The sequence below is a fragment of the Echinops telfairi genome, unplaced genomic scaffold (genome assembly GCF_000313985.2).
Source record: "Echinops telfairi isolate 266 unplaced genomic scaffold, ASM31398v2 ScPeMD7_3509;HRSCAF=4178, whole genome shotgun sequence".
Lineage (NCBI taxonomy): Eukaryota > Metazoa > Chordata > Mammalia > Afrosoricida > Tenrecidae > Echinops > Echinops telfairi.
The window spans coordinates 16,998,769-17,013,976 of NW_022107407.1; the positions used below are offsets into that span (position 1 = coordinate 16,998,769).

The window sequence follows — 15,208 nt, forward strand, 5'->3', positions numbered from 1 at the left end:
CCTTTGCCTCCTACTCCTTTCCTCTATTTCCTTATGCTTTCCTCCTGTCCCACTACCATGTTCAGCCTTCATTCTGGTTTCAGTAATTCTTCTCAGTCTGGATTTTTAATATACAATCTCTTCCAGAAAAGAAAACAAACACATTTCCACCACATTCTATGAGACCAGCATTATCCTTATTCTTAAACCAGCAAAAAGCAAAACAAAATACCCAACTCCCATAAGAATAGAAAACCAATATCCCTCATGAACCTGGACAAAAACCATTAAAAAGGAACAAATCAAATCCTACAACAGATGAACTGAGTACACCATGACCAAAGAATGTAAGATTAGTTCATTATTTCAAAAACAATCAATGTAATCCACCATATTAAAAATCTGGTGAAAAATATCCACATGACCATTTCATTTGATGCAGCAAAAGCTTCTGACAAAATTCAGTATCTGTTCATGATAAACCGCAGCAAATAAGGAATACAAGAAAACATTCTCAATTAGATAAAAGGCATCTACAAAAACCAGCTATACCATTAAGGAAAAGGTTGAATGCTTTACTAAGATCAAGACCACTCCTGTTTAACATTAGACTGGAAGTCATAGTGCAATAAGGTCAGATAAAAGAAATAAAAAGAATGTAGACTACAATGGAGGAAATAAACCTGTACATATATATATTATAATTTAAAAACTCCTAGCACTAATAAGTTAGCAAGGTCACTAGTAAATGAAATTAGCAAATCAATTATATTTCTTTACACTAGCAATGAAAAATCTGAAATGGAAACTTACAGAATACTATAAAACTAAAAACCGAAGGAAAAGTCTAATAAAATATGTACAGAATCTGAATACTGAAAGCTGAAAGATGCTGTTAGAAAGACCAAACATAGGAAACCTAAATAGGTGGACTGTGTTCAGAGATTGGATGACTCAACAACGTATCGCTGTCAATTTGCTCCAATTTGATCTATTAAGTTAACACAATTCCAGTCAAACATCAAACAGAACTTTATTAAAACATACTAAAACAGAATAACTACACAACTTAGAAAACAATAACTTAGATGAACACCACTGTCTGATTTAACATTTACTGTAATACCACAGCCATCAAGACAGTGTAGTATTAGTGAAGGGATGGTCACCAAATCAATGGGACGGGAGAGAGGTCATTTCTGGGCTATTGGCCATAAATGTGGGCAATTACTTTTTTGGCCAAGAAGCAAAAGCAATTCAAATGAAGACAAGATAGTCTTTTCAACAAATGGTGTTAGCAATTACATATCCACATGCAAAAACCAGCTTCAACCTAAATTTCATACCTTATACAAAGCAAACTCAAAACATTCTATAGGCCCTAAAGCTTCTAGAAGATACATAGGAAAAAACCTTCATGATTTGGGGTAAGACAAAGAGTCCTAAGATCTGACATCAAACAGCACTATTCATAAAGGAAAATAATAGAGAAATTAGACTCTATCAAAATGAAAAACCTTGTGAAGGACATCATAAGAGGGAGGGGAAAAAGACAATGTATACCACACTAGAAGGTATTACTAAGAAGAGGAACAAAGGGCAGAGGGGAGGAGTATATGGAAACACTATTATTCTTTTTGTACTGTTTTTCTGTAACCCTAACATGGCTCTAAAAATAATAAAAGTCTATGAATAATACACATTTTAATGGCCTTTGAACCATTTAAGAAAATGCACCAATTCACAGTAATAAAAATTGACAATGCATAAACACACAAATTATTCTGTAATTTCCTCATGTATTGATTACTGTCAAAAGAGAGAAAAATTTGTTTAAAGAAAAAAACCTATAGACTGGGAAAAAATAATTAGATATCACCATCTTACAGAGTGCTATTTTGGAGGGAAACCCCAAACCCCAAACAAATCCAAGCAAGTCCAACTCAAAGCAACCCTAGAGGCCAGAGTAGAACTGGCCCATAGGACTGCCAAGGCCATCCGTCTTTACCGAAGCCAAGCGCTACATCTTTCTCTAGCAGAACTGCTCAGGAGCATGGACCACAGACTCAATGTTAGCAACAGAGAGCTTTAAACACAGTCCTACCAGGGTTCCTTTGTGGAACAGGACCCCTGGTGGTGTAGTAGTTACATGTTTGGGCTGAGACCCCTATGGTTGGTAATTTGAAACCACCAGCAGCTCCGAGGGAGAAAGACTGGGCTTTCTACTCCCACAAACAGTTAAGTCCCGGCAACCGTAGTTGTGAGTCAGCATTGACCACAAGGCAGTGAGTTTGGTTTCCCTATAAATGCTAGACTGTTTCAAGGCAAGTGTGAAGTAATTTGGGCTTACCCATTTGTTACCAAGACTCCGGTGGGTACCAAGTCCTTGTTGAGAGCTTCCAATGACCAACGATACAAGTTTTGGGATGATTTCTTATTTGTTAAGTCATGCACTAATATAATACCTAAAAAAAATCAAAGAAAATACTGTAAATACTACAATAGCTCTTCTTTATTTCACAACTGATAAAGTAGAGCTTGGGTATATAAACACCATGTTGCTTAATGAATCTAGAGTTCTATCTTGTGTGACTAACAAACTAAACACATTACAACATTCCTCTATATACTCTATATACTCTTACAAATCATTAACTACAAAACTTTGTCAGTTATATAACTTTTTATTAATATTATCACTATTCTGTAAAGGCTAACAAAACCACTTTACATCTTTCAGGCTATCTTTCTTCTCTTCATTCCACAGACTCGGAAAGCCTATGCTGTCTCTGGTCCTAGTCGTAGACCCACTTCATTAAAGAAAGAAAATCAAACTCACTTCAAGTGTATAAAGCAGATTTCAAAAGTTATATGTCTTTTCAAACGGTTTTATTGGCATATAAGTCACATATCATACAATTTAACAGTTCACTCATATTAAGAAAAGTTGACAGTCACCACAATCAATTTTAGAACATTTTCTTCCTTCTTGTACTCATTGTGATTATCTCCCCATTTCCCGCCAACCTGCTGTGCCTTACTCCCAACAAACCTTTAATCTTGTTACTTTCTCTATAGATTTACCTATTTTGGATTTTATATACCAAAAAACATAACCCTCACAAAACAACAACACACTAAGAACAATTACAAAGTAAAACAGAGAAAATCTTTAATTGAAAAAAAAATATCAAAAACTGTAACAAATTTAAAATGGGTCAAAAGGGAGCTCACGTGATAAGGCGTTAAGTTTTACTCTGCCTGCATCTGCAATAATCCACTTTCTAATGCCCTGGGCATGACAGCAAGATATTTCCTTCTCTGGTCTATGGTCAGAGGGGATTCACTAGAGGCTTAATCCACATGTATTTTCTCTACATTAAAAAACAACAACAACTTTAAAATGGGTTATCACACATATCAGCATATACATATAGTACTCACATTCACTAAAAAGAATACTGCACAAAAACAAGACAGAGCAAAACAAAGCAACAAAAGAAAATAAAACAAAACAACAACAAAAACAATGACAAAAAAAGAAAAGTCTATTCATAGTTCAAGGTCTGTTTGTGCCATCCTCATTTCTAAGGAGCACTCTGTCCGTACCTCTTCCACGATAGATGTGTTTGTTCTTCTGGTAGTTCATGGTGTAGTCAACATTCTTCACTAATATTATCATTCAAATGCATCATTTTTCCCCTAGGTCTTTTTTATTCACTCTCCACTTAGCACACAGTCCTCTTCACTTTCAGCAAATAACATGTGGTCTCTGTATATTGAAGGTTGTTAGTGAGTCTGCCTCTAATCTTGGTGCTGAGTTTTCTCTCATATAGGACGTCTGGTATTACTTGCTCAGTCTACAGACTCAATAAGAATGATGAGAGGATTCAACTCAACACATACCTTTCCTGATTTTCAACCATGCAGTATATTTCCTTGTTCTGTCTGAACAACTGCTTCTTGGTTTATGTATAGGTTCTGCATGAGCACAATAAATGCTCTGGCATTCCCATTCTTTGCAATGCTACATTGATTTCTTATAATTCACATAGTCAAATGGCACTGCAGTCAGTAAATACACAGGTAAACCTCTTTGTGGTATTTTCAATATCCATCTGACATCAGCAATGATATTCCTTGTTCCACATCCTCCCCCGAATCTGGCTTGGACTTTGATAGTTCACAGTAAATGTACGGCTGCAATTGTTACTGAATTGTCTTCCGAAAAACTTTACGTGTGTGACGTTAATACTACTGTTCAATAACTTCCATATATTGTTGGCTTGCCTTTGGAACAGGCACAGATATGGATCTCTTTCAGTTGGTTGGCCAGGTAGCTGCCTTCCAAGTTCTTGGCATAGACAAGTGAGTGCTTCCATGTTGCATTTGAAGTATTAGATAATAAATCTTATTAAAATGGTATTGATTTAATTTTCTACAAATTGCTATTCTTTAGCTGACAAAATGTCTTGCAGATCTCTTGGGTCTAATAACTTCAAAATCTAATTTTCAAGTCTTTGAACTAATGTTTAGCTATGCAAATTTGCCATCCATGAAAGATTTAGTTACTAGAACAGAAGAAATATGCCACTGGAAGGCGGTAAGAGAGATAACCAAAAAATATGAATAGTAGAAAAAAGCTGGACAGTGGAGAGATTGAGAAAAACCAAAACACAAATATAATAAAACGGAATTAGCTCAGAATCAAGGTAGCCTGCTTATTATAGTCAGCATGTAATTATATAGTAAGATAATAATTATTACTATATGTTACATGAGGCTAGAATTTGGGATATCATCTTGTGGACACAGACTGGCGGTTTTCAAACCTCTACCTCACACTTTACTATATCACCCACAGTTCATTCTGAAAAGAGGATGTGAAACTGGTGATTCCTCCATCTTCAGGATGTGAGATTCACCAATTTAGAAAACAACAGAGAAACAGAAAAAATTGGCCCCTCTCGTTTCACAGCCATCTGTGCAACTAAGGTGCTGGGGTAAGCTGTAGTCGGCTTGTTCCAACTAGCTCAAGATGAACCTGTATCTCTCCTGTATCTGGAAGAAACAGAGCTGCCTCTTGCCCCATATTCAATTGCAATCATTTACCTTCCTTAGTTAGATGTTTTAGTAGGCACCAAGGACACACAATAGAGAGACCATTAAAAAAAGGAAACAACTATCTACCATTAAAGAATATAGTTAATATAATTCAGCATTTAATGGCCAGTTATTATGCTTTACAAGTGTTATCTAATATAATTCTCACAATAGTCTTGTGAGGTAAGAATTATAACCTTCATTTCACACCCAAAGAAACAGGTTCAGAGAGGTTGAGTTATTTGTCCTAGTTCATATGTTAAGTGAAGTCCCAGAATTTGAATGCAGTTCTAATACCACAGGACTGGGATTAGTAAATATCTTATCTTAGAGCAAAAGAGCACCAGATATAGTCTCCCTTCCTTATTTCCTAGGTTGGAAGATCATAAGACAGGAGCCCTGGTGGTGTGGTGGTTACGAACTGGGCTGTTAACCACAAGGTCAGCGGTTCAAACCTGCCAGATACTCCATGGCCGAAAGATGGGCTTTCTACTCCCATAGAGTTACAGTCTCCGAACTTCACACCGGCCGTTTTACCCTGTCCTGTAGGGTTGCTCTGTGTTGGCATTGAGTTGATGGCAGTTAAGTTTGAGTTTTGGTTATGGGGAAGACTTGCTTGTCAGAGCAACCTATTGGGTGCATGAGGCGGAGTTTTTTGTTTGTTTTGCTTGAGAGTCTCTGTATGTGCTGAGTCTTTGTTGTTTTTAGGTGCTGTTGAGTCAACAGTCAATTCCTACTCATGGTCAGCCTATGTAACTGTAGGGGCATATAAACCAGGGCTTTGGACCGGTTTGAATGGTTCAGTTATGCCTGCCAAAGTGAAACTGGAATAGATCAGACTTTTAATAATTTGGGTGAAGCAAAATGATAACTAGAATAAGAAAATTTATGGTCTAAGCACTGGAATGAGAGACTCAGAAGAGGCAGAGTGAGCCGTTTCAGGAGGCTGATGCAGGAGACTGGATTAATGCCTGAACGGTGGAGAGTAACACACATTTAAAGTGGTGCAGTCACCACCACACACACACACACACACACACACACACACACACACACACACACCTTGTTTTCTAAGAGGGCCATTACATTTCAAGCAGGGTGTCGATCTGTAATTTTTCTCATTTTGGTTACTGTCCAGCCCACAGAGCCAGTAAAGGTGAGTGCTTTGTGGCAGGCTTGTGGAGTGGGGTGCCTCTGGGCACTTAATTGGAGGAGCAGGGTTGAAGAGCTGAGGCTGAGTGTCTTCCGTGGAGGCTTGTAGCAGAGTGGTATGCTCTGTGGGTATCTGTGAACAGCCCCGAAAGATCTTTGTAACACGTCCCGAGCAAAACATGCATTGTAACCTGTCAACTTCCTTAATAAACTCTTTGACCATGAATATTGCCTGTGAGTACTGTGTGGCCATTGCAATGAACCATAGAATTATAGAATCCAGAGGAAAAGCAGAGCACAGGGAAAGTAGAGAGTGAGTAGGAGACAGAACACAAACAGCTACACATTTACCAGGAGTGGAGGGCAAAGTGCTAAATCTTTTGCTATTGCAGTTTAAAAAACAAACAGGTATCAGGCATCAAAGAACAAAAAAATCATATTATTGTGAATGAGGGGGAGTGCAGATTGGGGACCAAAAGCCCATTTCGAGGCAACTGGACACCCCCTTACAGAAGGGTAACGGAGAGGAGACGAGGCAGTCAGGGTGCTGTATTGCAATGATGAAACACACACCTTTCCTCTAGTTCTTTAATGTTTCCTCCCCCTGACTATCATGACCCTAATTCTACTTTACAAATCCGGCTAGACCAGAGGATGTACACTGGTACAGATAGGAACTGGAAACACAGGGAATCCAGGACAGATAAACCCTTCAGGAACAATAATGAGCGTGGTGATACCAGGAGGATAAAGGGAAGGTGGTGGAGAAAGGGGAAACAGATCACAAGGATCTACATATAATCCCTTCCCTGGGGGATGGACAACAGAAAAGTGGGTGAGGGGAGATATCTGACAGTGTAAGATATGAGAAAATAATAATAATCTATACATTATCAAGGGTTCGTGGGGGACGGGGGACGGGAAGGGAAGGGAAAATGAGGAGCTGATACCAAGGGCTCAAGTACAAAGAAAATGTTTTGAAAATGATGATGACAACAAATGGACAAATGTGCTTGACACAATAGATTGATAGATGGATTGTGACAGGAGTTGTATGAGCACCCAATACAATGATTTTAAAAAGAAAAAAAAAAGAAATGCTAATAGTACTACTGCTCACATTTACTAAACTGAATGGGGAACAGCACTCTCAGGGGATGGTGGTTTCAAAATTCTATGCTTTACCTCTTATTCTTAACGTAATTTTATTTCGCAATGTTTAGTATATGACAAAAATCTAACTAGAAACAGAGAGACAACCTTGATATTTAACCTTCTGAATTACCTGGTTAAAATGTGATATAAAAATCTAAATGAAGAATGGTGAATATATTACATTTGTCTTGATTTAATATGAGTACCACATCCCAAGGCACTCTGTCAGGTGCTCTCTCTTCTAAGACCACTAATGTACAGTAAAAATACAAAGTGCTTTACCATTCACCGAATTGTAGAATACAGCCCGTGTGCTCTTCACACTGCTAGCACTGCCCACAGAGCCTCCAACATCCCATAATTCTATGTAGTAAGCCTTCTCTTCTGGGGTTCCTTCTTTGTAGTCATGAACCTAAGAAATCAACAGATTAAAATTACCATAGCTACTGTAAACACTAATAAGTGTCTTTCTAGTTGAAAGCACTGGACATTCCATATCAGCCTCTAGCTGCTTAATACATACCATAATGGAAGATTTTTCCATTTTGATATCACCTATTTTGCCAATAGGTGATATCTATGACCTGTCCCAACTCTGATTTTCTATTGGGGGTGGGGGGCGGTTTCCAAACAGACATGCTTGTACATATCCTGTTCATAAAAGTAGGCAGGTAGTAGTTGAAAATAAAGCAATAGATAAACATTTGTTGTTAAGACTATATAACAAAACGTGCCAATTCTACAGTTTTACATGTACCATTTAGTGACACTGATTAAATTCGAGTTGTACAAAGCTCCGATCTAATCTTTCAAGATGCTGTTGCCAATTTGACCCCATATACATAGTTCTCAAGGAAGCATAATGCTCCAGGCAGACAGTCAGTAGTTAAGCTAAATTACTGTTTGGTTTGAAGAAGAGTTTAGGGGGTATTTTTGGTTTACAGTTTAAAGATTATCTCAAGGTAAGAGTTTCAAAGGTTCAGCAACTTTCATGGCTCCAAGAGTCCAAGAGATCGTGGAAACCTCTGTTCTTTATTTCTCCACTTTTATAGAATCTTTGATGAAAATGTTCAGAAATCGAGCTGGGGATCATCCAGTACTTCTGGTTGCATAGCAATGGCTTCAGTTGTTTATGGCGACAAATTAGCCAAACATTTATATCCTCCTACTCGGATTCCTTTTTCTGTCCTGTCATAATTCTTAATGATTTCCACATTAACAAAGATGCTCTTTTCAATATGCTGGCCTCCCAGTTCTTAACCTTCTCTCTTCCAAGGATGTGGTTCTCTGCTTTATATGAGTATCTCATTCCCATGGTCATACATGAGTGCTTGTAAGCACCAATGATTGTAACCACTCCGTAATCTCAAATTTGAGCATCTCACTGATCACCGCCAAATCTAATCTTTGATCCCACAGGCCTACAATTAATTAATCATAATACCACCCACTTCCAAGTCCTCAGGTCCTTTTGAACTGAGCATAAATTCCATGATCCTATATTCACTGTTGTCCCTTACAGTTTTTTATATTCCAATCCCTGTTAAATTCACCTCTGCTTCTATTCCATGCATGCAATCCAGCTAACTACAGGGCTCAGATAAAAAACAAAAACCAGAAACAAGATGACTGAATTCACAATAAGTTCAAGTGGGCCTTTAGAGTTGTCTTGCAATCAGTTCCACAGTCCGTTTACTTTTCTTCTCTACTAATTTTTTCATATACTTCTTTCTTTCAAACTTACAATATCTCTTCTCCATCTTCAGTCACAACTGATGACTTTGTTTCCTAGGACAGAAGCAATCAGAGAATTCTCCAGCAGGCTATCCACCACTTTGTATTTGTTCCTATATAATCTGCCTTACCTCCTGCTACTGTAGATGAACAGTTTATGCTCCTGAGACAAAGATACAACCCCACCAATTCTTCCTTCTCTCCCTTTATCAATAATATTTTCCTTTCTGCTGGATAATTTTCATCTTACAAAACAAAAAACCTTGAGTTTGTGTCCTCCTCCAGCTACCATACTACTTCTGTGTTCCTTTTTACAGGACAACCCCTGCAAAGAGAGTCAACTTTCAACTATAAACTTCTTTGTCTCACATTTGCTTTTGAACCTATTCTTATCAAACTGTGTCTCAATCACCACATTGAACATGTAATGTTCGTAATAATCTCTTCATTGCTAAATCCTATAGTCAATGACCAGTTTTCATCTTATTCTACCATTGGGTCACTCCTTTTATCTCACAATCAGAAACCCTCTAGCACAGTGGGTTATCTGTTGGGCTACTAACTGCAAGGCCATCAGTTCAAAATCATGAGCTGCTTTGCAGGGGAAAGATGAAGCTTTCTACTTTCCTAATGATGAAAATCTTCCAACTAGGTCAATATGTAACATCATGATAAATGGAGAAAAGATTGACGTTGTCAAGGATTTTGTCTTGCTTGAATTCACAACCAGTGCTCATGAAAGCAGTAGTCAAGAAAGCAACAGATGTATTGCATTGGGCAAATCTGCTACACAAGACCTCTTTAGAGTACTGAAAAGCAGAGAGATTGTGGATTGTGATAGGAGTTGTATGAGCCCCTAATAAAATGATTAAAAAAAACAAAAACAGAGAGAATACTTTGAGGGCTAAGGTGGACCTGAATCAAGCCATGGTATTTTCAATTGCCTTATATGCATTTCAAAGTTGGACAATGAATAAAGAAGACCATAGAAGAATAGAGGCATTTGAGTTGTGGTGCTGAAGAAGAATACTGAAAGTACCATGGACTGCTAAAAGAGCAAAGAGACCTGTCTTAGAAATACAGCCAGAGTGCTCCTTAGCGGCGAGGATGGAGAGACTTCACTGCATCTTACATACTTTGGACATATTGCTAAGAGAGACCAGTCTCTGGAGAAGGAGGACATCATGGTTAGCAAGGTAGAGGGCAACAAAAAAGAGCAAGGGCCTCAAGGAGATGGCTTGACACAGTGGCTGCAATAAGGGACTCAAGCATGCAAACCATCTAACAACAACAATGACAACAACAACAACGTCAAATGTTGTTGCTGGAAACCCACAAGGGCAGTTCTACCCTGTCCTGTAAGGTCGCTATGGACTGGAATCAACTCTATGACTGAGTTTGAGCTTTTGTCTTGTCATACAGTCTCCATTTGCTTCCAGTATATCACACTCTCCTGTTTTCTTCCCACCTCACCGGCTAGTCCTTCTCAGTCTCCATCTGTACCTATTGAGAGTGTCCCAAAGGATTCAATCACTATTTTACTGAATTCCGGAGCTTCTCAAATACTGTTCTGGAAACAAATCAGAAAAGTAAACTTGCTGAAAAATATAATTGTTCCTGGACTTCCCCAAAGCTTCTGGGGTAGGGCTAAAAAAAATTTATGTTAAAAAGAAAACAAAACCACTCTTGAGTGGATCCTCATTCAGTACATTTGGTAACCATTATATTACATCTCTTTTGCTTTGAAATTATTTCAAATACCGAATGTTGCCTCTCCTGAAAGTCTACTAACTCCTCTGTAAATAATCATCATGTTAAACAACCCCAGGGTAGTATGCCCCCTTAGTCCTACCATGTTATTACGTCTGTTTGCCAGTTCCCTGGCTACATATGAGGGGCTTCAAAAAGTTCATAGAAAAGTGGGATTAAAAAATAATGGAAATTTTCCATGAACTCTTTGAATCCCTGTTGTATAATCACAACCCAGTTTATTATACTCTTCTCCACAACAAAATACTTTCTCTAATTAAGTCTTCAAGTATTTCCTTCCAAGATTTGAAAAGAAAGTACCCTTTTTTCCTTCCCAACTTGCTCAATCATAATCTTGCTAAGTTTAACTTATTTCAAATGGAATGAGTTCTAAGAACTTTAAGGCCACAGTGGTTTGCGGCTCAGAGCTGTGTATGGCATTATATCTTTTACATAAATGAGTGATCTCCAAGGGAGAGCTTGACATTATAACAAGTACTGCTCTTGACACACTAAGTGGCGTCTGGATGCTTTACTAAAAGCCCAACATGATGGGGGTGGGGTGGGGGTGGGTAATGCTAAGCTGAGAAATGTGTTTCATATGGAAACCAGGCCACCAAGGATCTGATATTTAAAGTCACCGCAGACCTTACAGTTATATGTGTCACAATGTTCTTAACAGGAAGCAAGTGTGTATTGCTCATCCAGTAGAAACGGGAACCACGCTCCTCAGTGCTGCTGGCAACAGGACCGTCTCATTCACTCACCTCTCTGCTTCTTAGTGGAAACCAAACCAAGCCTCAGAGCAACAGGCTTTGGGTTCCTTTGAGAAAGCTCACTTGTTGTTTAGAACTTTTAAAAGGTAGAAACAAATTTAGTAAAGAAAATGACATACCCTGAAAACAGAAACAGTCCATTGTAGATGCTCTTCAGTAAGTTTGGCTCAATATTGGGGCCTGAAGATCTACACTAAAGTGACAGGTGCTGGTAGGTAAGTGTTGAACTTGCTCACTGCAAACCAGGAGTTCAAACCCACCAGCCACTCCATGGCAGAAAGATGAGGCTATCTGTCTGAACCACTCCCACCCTGCCAACCTGCCCCAGCAATGAGCAGTCCTGAAGGTGTAGTGGTTACATGCTGGGATACGATCTGCATGGTTGGTAGTTCGAAACCACCAGCAACTCCGTGGAAGAAAGACTGGACTTTCTACTCCTGTAAACAGTTCCAGTCTTGGTAATCCCCAGGGAGTCAGTATTGACTTGATGGCAGTGATTTATCTGCCTCCATGAAGATATGCAGACTCGGAAACCCTGTATAGGATCTCTGAGTGATGGCAGTAGGTTTGTTTGGGAGAGAAGTGAGTGAAGAGAGGGGGTTTAAGGGAGCAACAGGGTGAGTGTACCTGGGGAGCAGGACTGGAATTTTTCTCACTCACTGTTCACTTCCAGTTCCTTGCATAGAGTCTGGTACCCAGTAACTATGCACCACAGGTACTGAAGAACAGATGGATGAGTGAATAATCCAGAGTATGGCTAGCTGCCTTTTCCTTTTTGGCTTCCAGCCATGCTCATCTGCTCTATTCACTTCTCTATTTTGTACCCTTTCTTCCCTTTATTCACTTCTCTATTTTGTACCTTTTCTTCCCTTTATCTAACCCAGTGGTTCTCAACCTTTCTAATGCCGCAACCCTTTAATACAGTTCCTCATGTTGTGGTGACCCCTGACCATAAAATTATTTCATTGCTACTTCATAAGTGTAATTTTGCTACTGTTATGAATCATCATGCAAACATCTGATATGCAGGATGTATTTTCATTGTTACAAATTGAACATAATTAAAGCATAGTGATTAATCACAAAAACAATATGTAATTCTATATTGTGAAATATTTCTAATTACAAATAAGTGAAATTTTGTCTTGAAGCATAGTGTAGCATGGGTAACAGTTTTAATGGCAACAGTAAACTACATTGCTACATTTTGCGACAGTATGCCTAAAAAGCCAATGTTAGTGCAAAGGCTGAGCTAGAGCAGCGGTGTCTTGGTTTCTAAGACCATCAGAAATACGTATGTGTTTAACTATGTTCTTAGGCGACCCCTGTGAAAGGGTCGTTCAACCCCCAAAGGGGTCGTGACCCACAGGTTGAGAACCGCTGATCTAACCTCTAAATTTGGTAAAAGATTGACTTACATCTCTGTATCCAGTTCCTCTCTGCCCACTCACTTCATTTGGTTTCTGGCACTTATATTTCATTATACTTTTACAGGTCAGTACTGACTGGCCACCACCAAATTTGGTGTTTTTTTTCTTCACCCTCCTTTTTTCTGAGGCTGCAGTATCTCATATTAAAAACTGACCCCTCTTTCTCACCCTTCTCTGCTCCCATGGGACTTCACCATCTTGGTTATCCTCTCTTTAACCTGACCCCCTTTTAACCTGTAACTCTCTCTATGAGGCCCCCAAGGTTCTCTCTCAGTTCTTTTCTTATTTTTTGTTTTTACTCATTTACTCTTCAGTATTCAGCATTATCTCTATACAGATGATTTCGACTCAGGACTCTCTCCTGAGTTTCAGCACCTCACTTCAAACTGCTTGCTTTCTGTACAGCTCAACCGCAGATACCTCCCTCCATGTCGCCAGGGCCAACTCAAATTCAAGGCAATCACTCTTCCGTCACCTGTAAAGTATTGCCCTTCTATCCACGGAAACGTCCTCTTTCAATGCACCGCGAGTATAATTTCCCACTTTTCTCAAGTACCTCATTTCCCCTGTTGAAAAGCTACCACCTTTACTCTCTACACGCGCACTGTCCAGGAGAGTTTTTGTGATGATGGCTGTGTCCAGTGTAGTAGCCATGAGGCACATGTGACCATCAAGTACTTGCAATGTGGTTTGTTAGACTCAGATACTAAACTGTAAATTAAAATAGAGACATGAGCTTAGTACTTACTATATTGCAAAGCATCAGGATATTTTTCTCACCATTCCAGAACACTTTGGATTAAGCAGCACTATGGGGTGGTGGTTAAGAGCATCATCAGACTTCCTGGGCTTGAACCTCAACTACATCACTTACTAGCTATGTGACCTCAGACAAGTTATTCAACATTTCTGTGCCTCAACTGGGTTGTTGTGAGAATTGCATGAATTAAGCTGTAAAATGGGTGTTTAGCACAAAGTAAGTACTATACAATGTTAGCTATCATTATTATTGGTATTTTAGGTAGAGCTAAAGCTATCTAGTACATACAAATACCATACTGAACAATTACTATATATGCACAGTGCATACATATGTATATAAGGAGCCCTGGTGGCACAGGTAAGGCATTGGACTGTTCACTGTACGTTTGGTAGTTCAAACCCACCAGGGTCTTCTTGGGAGAAAAATGGGAGGTCTGCTCCCTTACATATTTACAGTCTTGGAAACCTTATAAGGGGCCACTATGATTCTGAATCAATACAACAGCCATTAAAAAAAATGTTTATACAAGGAGTCTTCTGAAAGTTCGTGGAAAAATTCCAGGATAATAGAATTTACTCACAAACTTTTTGAAGCTCTCAGGTACATACAATCCGCGAGGAGTCCTGGTGACACATGGTGCGGTACGTAACTAAAAGGCTGGGGGCTCAAACCTACACAGAGGCTCCGTGGAGACAGACCCAGCAATCTTCCCGTAACTATCACAGCCTAGAAAACCCAATGGGGCAGTTCTGCTCCGTCACATGGGATTGCTGGGAGTTGAAAATGGACTCAAGAACACCTGACAACAAAACCACCTGCATAAATGAAGGGGGCTTCAAAAGCTGATGGAAAAAAATTCCATTATCTTCAATTCTGTTTTCCAATCAACTTTGTGAAGCCTCCTCATAAAAACCTACTCGCACTTTAAATCCTTTGTGAGGATAAAGGCGAGACCCTGTCTTATTAAATTGTAGTGCTTATGCAGCCCAAAAAAGGATTCCATAAATATTAATTGTATGTGATGTGATAACTACAGAGTTTAAATCCCATTAGATTGAACTAAAAATGACTTAAAAAATGAGAGACTATTTTCACAATATAATTTGTGAAGAGATTAAGTCCTATAAATCTTGTTTTCACAATGAAGAGTAGTCACAAAATTATGTTAGTCCCATTATGCTTGGCCAGCAAAATTAGAAGAAAAACTGAAGAATACCACAAAATAATACTCTTCGCCTTCTCCTCTTCCATTCAGTGATGAAAAACTTCTGCACTCAGTACTCAATTCAAAATGCTCATAGTTACCGAGTACAAAAGTTCGACTCAGTACTCAATTCAAAATGCTCATAGTTACCGAGTACAAAAGT

The 15,208-nt window shown here is 38.9% G+C and overlaps 1 protein-coding gene across 1 annotated transcript in view; it reads right to left on the bottom strand.

The window, feature by feature from the left end:
* Positions 1-15,208, bottom strand: part of RABL3 (RAB, member of RAS oncogene family like 3) — a 64,646-nt gene that overhangs the window by 21,346 nt on the left and 28,092 nt on the right. The window contains exons 3-4 of the mRNA XM_004709793.2: positions 7,672-7,801; positions 2,330-2,444 (exon numbers count right to left, since the gene is read on the bottom strand). Of these exons, the coding sequence (XP_004709850.1) occupies positions 2,330-2,444; positions 7,672-7,801 (245 nt within the window). The remainder of the gene's footprint in view (positions 1-2,329; positions 2,445-7,671; positions 7,802-15,208) is intronic.